This window comes from Castanea sativa, chromosome 11, assembly GCF_040712315.1.
Source record: "Castanea sativa cultivar Marrone di Chiusa Pesio chromosome 11, ASM4071231v1".
NCBI classification, from domain to species: Eukaryota; Viridiplantae; Streptophyta; class Magnoliopsida; order Fagales; family Fagaceae; genus Castanea; species Castanea sativa.
The window spans coordinates 37,591,747-37,599,959 of NC_134023.1; the positions used below are offsets into that span (position 1 = coordinate 37,591,747).

The window sequence follows — 8,213 nt, forward strand, 5'->3', positions numbered from 1 at the left end:
TATTTATTTTTTATTTTTTCTGGGGCTCTTCAAAGAAAAAAAAAATACTGGAAAACATATTATGCTCAAAGTTTCTTCTACTCCAAAAACTGAAACATGTTATGTCAGAACAATAGAACCAATCTGTAGCGGGTAATATGAAGAAAATCACCGACAGGATCATCAAAAGACTAACAATAGTAGTTGAAAAAAATCACCAGGCAAATTTTTTTTTTTTCTCTTGTTCTTCTTTCTTTCGGCTATCTTCAAAAACGAATTTAATTATTGTAGTTTCTCAATTATCATGTACAAGATAGGAAATCAAGTTGCTAAATTAATTGATTGATATAACTTACCAAAAAAAAAAAACTTGTAAATACAAAACCATTATAGCAACACCTAATGAATCTATCCAAAAGTTTTGGTGTATACACAAATAACTAAAATGATTTCAGTATTCAAATCCCTACCTCTATTCATGACATCAATCTCGTCGAGCCGCCATGGGAGTCACCTCAGCAAGCGGAGTTGAAAGAGGAGTTGGAATTGGTGAGTTTCGACATATGGGACACGAAGGGTGCATTCGTAACCACGGGTCAACACACTTGAGATGAAAGATATGAGCACAATCAGGTAACATCCTCAACATTTCAGTGTCTTTGTAGTCACCCAAACATATTGAACAAGAAGAAGCAATTGAGCCACCCTTTTGGAGCTTGGCCTGGGAGTAAAGGAGCCTTGGATAGCTGTGAACTGTGGCCTCGTCTAGGCCTTGTTCCATGTTGCTTAAGCCTTGGTCTGTGATGATTGTGGTTGTGTTGACCCTTCGATGAGTTGGGTTGGCAGGTGGAGCTGGCATACTCATCAGGGTGCAGCAAAAGGAAACCAAGGTAGTGATTATGGTAAACACAAGAACACCAAGGAAGAGAAGCACGCCATAACCAAACCCATCCATTTATTTATTTATTTTTATGAATGGTTTGCGTTAGGTTGTGAAGTTGTTGAGAGAGAGAGAGAGAGAGAGAGAGAGAGAGAGAGAGAGAGCTTCCAAGTTCAAGAGTTTACTATCTGGTTATTGCCTGTAATCCCGTCTAAAGATTATGAAAAGTATTTTTTTCTCTTTCCAAAAAGAGAAATTTATTATCTATGTGAATAGTTTATTTAGCTAAAACTGAAAATTTTTTACTGAAAATAATATAGATAAATGTAAAAGTTAGTTGAATGAGTATCATGAGACCTATAAATAATATCAAAAATTGTTGTAAGACTCATGAATAATAGCAAAAATAAACTGAATTGTAAAATAAACTAGCAAAAATAATTAATAGTAAACGCACACTTAGGGAAAAGAAATTGGACAAGTTAAGCAAACTCTAGCTTTTTGTAGAGATGGTACAAGAAAAGTGCGGCAGGAACTAGTCGTTTGAGGAATCTTTTATCTGAGATGAATTAAAAGACAAATAACTTCATAGCCTTTGAAAAGGTCTACTACAAATATCTTCATATAAATCTTACAACGATTAAAACAGAAAGTTTTTTTTTCAACAACAAAAATATAGTTTGATTTTGACAAATATACTAAGTTAATCCATATAAGCCATAAAAACCAACTTCTTTCTTTTTTTTAAAATAAAGATTAAATAGTATTTTCAAATTGAAATCGGCACCAACTACTTAATTACAATCTCTAGAGAAATTTATCATGAGATATATATTGATTAATATTGCACAAAATGACATTAACAATCCTTGATCACTTATCAGGTTAGTAATTTTGTAAGATTATTTATGGCAAATTTTAAATCAACTTCTATATGCTTTTCTCATTTTCGGGAAATGGCCTCTAAATAGCACCACACAGGATTGATTGTGGACATTATTATAAACTTGTGAATGAAAAAAGCTGAAAGAAAAAATAAATAACACAAACGCACACAAGAGATGAACACAAAAATTACATTGTTCAGCGGTAATCTACAAGTAGTGTCATAAAGAAAACTGTACCAAAAATTTACAAATATTACAATAGTGGAACAAAGTTATTCAAACAAAACCCAAAGTCTGAATACATTGATGGATTGCTTCCTCACACGATTGACACTAGCTCATAGATAGCAAGACCAAGGAATTTTTATTCAAGTAATTCTCTCTCTCTCTCTCTCTCTCTCTCTCTCTCTCTCTCTCTTTATATATATACACACACACACACACACACAAACTAGTCTAATCCATGCGATGCAAGTGAATAGCTATTGGATGAGTTTCAAGAGAAAAAAAAAAAGCAATTATTTTTTCATTGGAGTAGTAAGCAAAAATGCCTAAAATTAATAAATTAAAAAAAAAAAAGATATTAAATGAGATAGCACAAAGTTTTATTAATTAGGTAGAAGAAAGTAATATTGTTTTATTTATTAGTTTGTTATTGAAAGGAATAAGTGACAGAATGCTACATCTCTAGTTCAGTTTTTATTGTGTGTGTATATATATATTAAATATAATATAGTTTGTAATATACAGATACCAACTTGATATATATTAAATGTGCTTATTGAACAAAAAATGTGTCAATTGACTGAAAATGTGCATATTGAATGAAAAATGTATTTATTAACTAAAAATGTGTCTATTGAAGAGTTATAATCTTTTGGGTATAAATAGTGGTTCATATTCGTTTGGTAATTTCTTCTCAACTTCTTCTCTTTAATCTTTCTTAGAAATACAATAAACCTGTGGGTCTTCTCTGAAATTTCTTTTTGTAGAACCCAATTATCAAATGATCCTTCTAAATTTTTTGCATCCACTAATGTAATTGTATAATACCCATAAAGTTAAAAGGGAAAATCTTTTAGAATTTTTCTTTTTAAATTATAAGGACATTTTATTGGGAAAAAAAAGGACTACTTTATGTGCAAAGAACACAAAGAAGTCTAAAGAATTACAATTCATAATCATATAAAACCCAGTCATCAAATGTCTTTCTAAATTTTTTAGCATCCACTAATGTAAATGTATAATACCTGTGGGGAGTAAAAAGACCCTGATGGGGATGTGGGCCTTTGGGCCATGCTAAGGAAGGCCGACCTGCTCTTGGGTTTAGAACTTGTTAGTACTACGGGTCGGCCCATACGCCGAGGATCCGAGGATCCAGCCGAGGGTGAATTTCCCTTCGGACGGACACCGGAGAACCCGGGACTTCATGGTAAAGGTTAGGGAATGACACGGTCAAGACCAATGGTTAAAGGGGGTAAACCCTTGAATGTCCTAGAAGCACCGATGTTAGAGAAATACCAAAGATAAAGGCTGCCACCTCCACATTAAAGACCCTGCACCTACCACCCTGGCCGCATTAATGGGGAAGTGACACCTGAACAGTGGAAGGGAAACTTTTGGTTACTATTCAAAGGCACTGAGAAAAGAAATATCTAGGCTAAGGGAGAGTTGGGGCAACACGTGTACAAAGTATCAAAAAAATGAGTATTTAAGAAGCAACCTAGAACAGGAAAGGGGGGCTCCCTTTTTTGTAATCTAAAAGAAAAAGAAAAAAGAGAAAGAGAGAATATAAGAACAGCTCTCGGCTTACGTTCGAGCAGGTTGATTTACAATATTCCTTGTTGTTTTCAAGTGTTGCAATATTTGGCTTGTCATTTAATCCTTAGACACTTCTAACCTGGGTTTCAAGCTCACACTCTACAAATTCATATTGTTTAAGGCTCATTGGGCCTGAGCCCGTAACTGTTCTTGGGGCCAGGTACAATTGTCCGTCTACAATACCCATAAAGTTAAAAGGGAAAATCTCTTAGAATTGATTTTTTTTTTTTAAATTAAAAGGAAAAATTTTGGCCAAAAAATGGACTACTTTGGTTCTTTTTGGGATCTGTTTATTTTGCTGAAACTGTAAATTTTTTACTGAAAATATTGTAGATAAAAGTAAAAGTTGACTGAAATAGTATAGTAAAACTCATAAATAGTACAAAAAAATACAATAAAACCTATAAATAATAGCAAAAATAAATTAAATAGTAAAATAAATTAATAAAATTAATCAGGTTAAACGGATAGATAATGTGCAAAGAACACAAAGAAGTCTAAAGAATTACAATACGTGATCATGGACGGAAGTAACCATGTTGTGTCCGTGCTTGATGCCAAAAGTTGGGTGCTTCCCTAGGCAAGGTTGTGCTTTTATATATGTTTATGATGAATTTGCTTTACTTATTTTTTGTGGAGAACATTGTGGCATTGTTATAAAATGGATATGGAGCAGAAGGCAGAAATAATGGTTACTATTTGCAGAACACGTTTTTTTCCTTCGTACTTTCTCCACCATCCAAACGATTGCTGAAAGATGCGCCAAAAAAAAAAAAAAAATTGGGGGAGATGAAAAGGTACGTCTGTTTATGTTTTTAAATGTATAAATGACAAATTTATATAGTCACGTGACGTAATTAGAAGTAGACAATAAAAAGTTAAACGTTTTGCTTCTATATTATACTAGTCACTAACTCGTGCAATGCACGGGAATAGCTACCAAATATTTTTTAGAAAAAAAAAAGCATTATTTTTAAGTTTGAATAGTAAAAAAAAAATGCATGAAATTTTTAAAAAAATATCTTAAAAAAATAGCACAAAGTTTTATTAGTTAAGCAAAAAAAAAAAGCAATATTATTTTATTTATTAGTTTTTTGTGAGAAGGAAAAATAGACAGAATGCTGCGTGTCTAGTTTGGTTTGTGTTATATATATATATATATATGCCAAAAAATGTCTATTGGTCGAAAATGTGCCTATTAAATGAAAAGATAACTATTGATCGAAAATGTGCTTGTTGGCCGAAAATATGCCTACTAAAAGGTGTCTATTGAAAGGTCATAACCCTTTATATTGAATATACCAAAAGATGCCTATTGACCAAGAATGTGTCTATTAGCCAAAAAGATGTCTATTGAATGAAAAAGTGTCTGTTGATAAAAAATGAGCTTATTGGCCAAAAATGTGTCTATTGAATGAAAATGTGTCTACCAAAAGATGTCTATTGAAATGTCATAACTCTTCATATTGGATATACCAAAAAGTTCCTATTGACTAAAAAAGTGTCTATTGGCCGAAAATGTGTTTATTGAATGAAAAGGTGTCTATTGACCGAAAATATGTCTATTGGCCGAAAATGTGTCTATTGAATAAAAATGTGTGCCTATTGATCGAAAAGGTTCTTATTAATAAAAATGTGCATATTGATCGAAATGTGCCTATTGAATGAAAATTTGTCTATTGACTGAAAATGTGTCTATTAATAAATGATAAGTCAAAACTGTTCGTTATTTTTAAATGTATACGTGGCATTAATTTATGTAGCCTTATGGCACAAAAATGAGCGATCAATATAAAGTCAAATGGGTTTATATATATATACACACACATATTTAGCACATGACTTGGCAAATCTGTAATTGATATACTAGCTTGCTAGATAAGTGATCAAAGGACAAGACAAAGCGAACACCGCAAACACACATCTCAACAATCTCAACCTTATAGATTCTCATAAAGTTTAAGTACAATTTGCTCCCATCATAAGTTGACAATTTAATTGCATTTGAAATTTGGCGTTTGTATGCTTATTTCTTTAATTGAATTCAACAACACAAACTGTTGTCAAATATTAGAAAGAAAATGACAAAAATGGGTATTTTTAATTGTACTTTTTGTAAGAGTTAACCAAATCTAAAAATAACAAGTATCTAGTTAATGGATGTCCTCAGGCATCCATTAATCAACCCTTTGAGAATTATTTTTATGAGAATTATTTTTAGAAGATTATGGGAAATTGAAACAGTAAAAAAACAGCTACCTTTTCATTTTTCTAAAAGAAAGAAAATCTTTAAATAATTTATTAATAAATATCTTAAAAATATCGGTTAATAAAATCTAAATAACAAAAAATAGTTTAGGAAGCGGGTTATATATTTTTATTTTTTATTTTTCTAATAATGTCATATCATATTGACTTGTTCTTCCCCCCCCCCCCCCCCTCTTTTATGACTGTTCAAGAACGAAAAACAAAACTCGAAAATATATTAAGTATGTGCAAGAGTAAAGCTTACTGTAGTCCAAAAACTGGTAAATGTTATGTCCGTAATAGGACCTATTTGTAGAGGGAAATAGGAAAAACTTACAAACAAGATCATCAAAAGACTAAAAATTACCTCGAAAATCACTTGGCTTTTTTCCCCCGTTTTCTTTCTCTTTTGGCAACGTTCAAATTCCCCAAGCACTCTATTTTGAATTCAGGGATGACTCACATGGTCATTTTTGCTTTAGGAAGATACAGAATTAAAATATTCAACGTGTTGATATTGGAAGTGCCAAAAGAGTCTTCCAATGTTTTATTCTTGGGTCTATTAAAGTTGGTAGTTTCTCACGTACAAGAATAGATAAAAAAAAAAAATCAAGTTGCATACAAAATTAATTGATCAATATAAATTAACCGGAAAAAAACGGTAAGTACAAATCCATTAATTACAAAATGGTCAACACCTCATGAATCCATACAAAACTTTGTAGTATTTACCTGAACATCTAAAATGGTTGGAATTTCAAATCAAAACCTTTGTTCATGTCATCAATCTCGTGGAGCTGTCAAAGGGGTTACCTCAGCAAGAGGAGTTGGGAGCGGTGAGTTTCGACATATGGGACACGAAGGGTGCATTAGTAACCAAGGGTCAACACACCTGAGATGAAAGATATGAGCACAATCAGGTAACATCCTCAACATTTCAGTGTCTTTGTAGTCACCCAAACATATTGAACAACAAGAAGCGATTGAGTCACCCTTTTGGAGCTTGGCCTGGGAGTAAAGAAGCTTTGGATAGCTGTGAACTGTGGCTTCGTCAAGGCCTTGTTCCATGTTGCTTATGCCTTGATCTGTGATGATTGTGGTTGTGTTGACCCTTAGGTGAGATGGGTTGGCAACCCTTTGCAGACCCCTACGACGAGATTGGTTGGAAATCCTTCGCTGGAAAGATGGGTTGGCAGGTGTATCAGCCATACTCATGAAGCATAGGCACAAATAAGAAGCTAGGGTAATGATTATGGGTATCAAAAGAAGGAAAGAGAAGATCACAAACACGTTAGTCATGTTTTTTTTTTTTTTTTGATGAAGATTGTCTGCTACCTATGAGATAACCATCTGTAGATTGTCAACAATTTTTTCCCCATTTTTGCAAAGGACAAATTGAGGAAGAAAAATTGCACAAGTTACCTACTAGAGACAAGAGTCTGGCGTTTACAAAGAAAACAGTGGGTGGAACTAGTCATTTCATTTTTCCCTTTTATTTTTTTATTTTATATTTTATATCACCTTGCCAAGTCTACTACAAATACCTTCAATTAAATCTTACCACGATTAAAAAACTAAAACAAAAGGTTTGAATTTGTCAAAGAAACTAAGTTAATCCATATAATTAAGGCATAAAGTCAACCACTTAATTAATCACACTCTCCATGGATATTTATCTTGAAAAATCAATTACATCACACAAAACGACATTGACAATCCTTGACTAGGTTAATTAAGGTACGTTTGGATACCGTTTATTTTGCTGAAAATTGAAAACAATAATTAAAAAAATGTTTTTTTCGTTACTGTTCATAAATGAAATTACTGTTCATTTGCTAGTGACCATTATTATGAACCTGTGAAATGACATAAACTAAAAAAAGAGAAAGAGAACATAAAACACATAGAAAATGAAACACTAAAAATTTCCGTGGTTTGGCAATAGTCTATGAGTAGTGACGAAAAGAAAATTTCACTAAAAACTTAATTAAGAAGATTACAATAGTGGTACAAAGTTATTCTCACAAAACCCAAAAGCCAAATCCAGTAAGGCTCACTTTCTCACACAACTAACACTAGCGCACCACAAGACCAGAGAATTTCTATTGATTAATTCTCTAGCCTTGGCATGCAAAATTGGAGATTGTGTCAAATCGAATTATAACCATGCATATATATGTTAGGGCAAATTGGCTAAAAGACATGGAGACCAAAACCAAACAAAATAAGACTTCCTTAACAAATCCATATAGGAAAATATAGTATTTCCAAGAAAATAGCCAAAGTCGGCTAATATTGGAGCCCCTAATACATCTTGAATTCATTTATACACCAAGTTGTGCCAAAAAAGTTACAAGGTTTTGGCAATATCTGTAATTGATATAACTAGTTTTGTATAG

At 32.5% G+C, this 8,213-nt stretch overlaps 1 protein-coding gene across 1 annotated transcript; it reads right to left on the reverse strand.

The window, feature by feature from the left end:
• Positions 1 to 463: 463 nt before the first annotated feature.
• On the reverse strand, positions 464 to 934 carry LOC142616454 (RING-H2 finger protein ATL70-like). The gene has a single exon (XM_075789307.1). The coding sequence runs from the start codon at positions 932 to 934 to the stop codon at positions 464 to 466; it is 471 nt and encodes a 156-aa protein (XP_075645422.1).
• Positions 935 to 8,213: the final 7,279 nt, after the last annotated feature.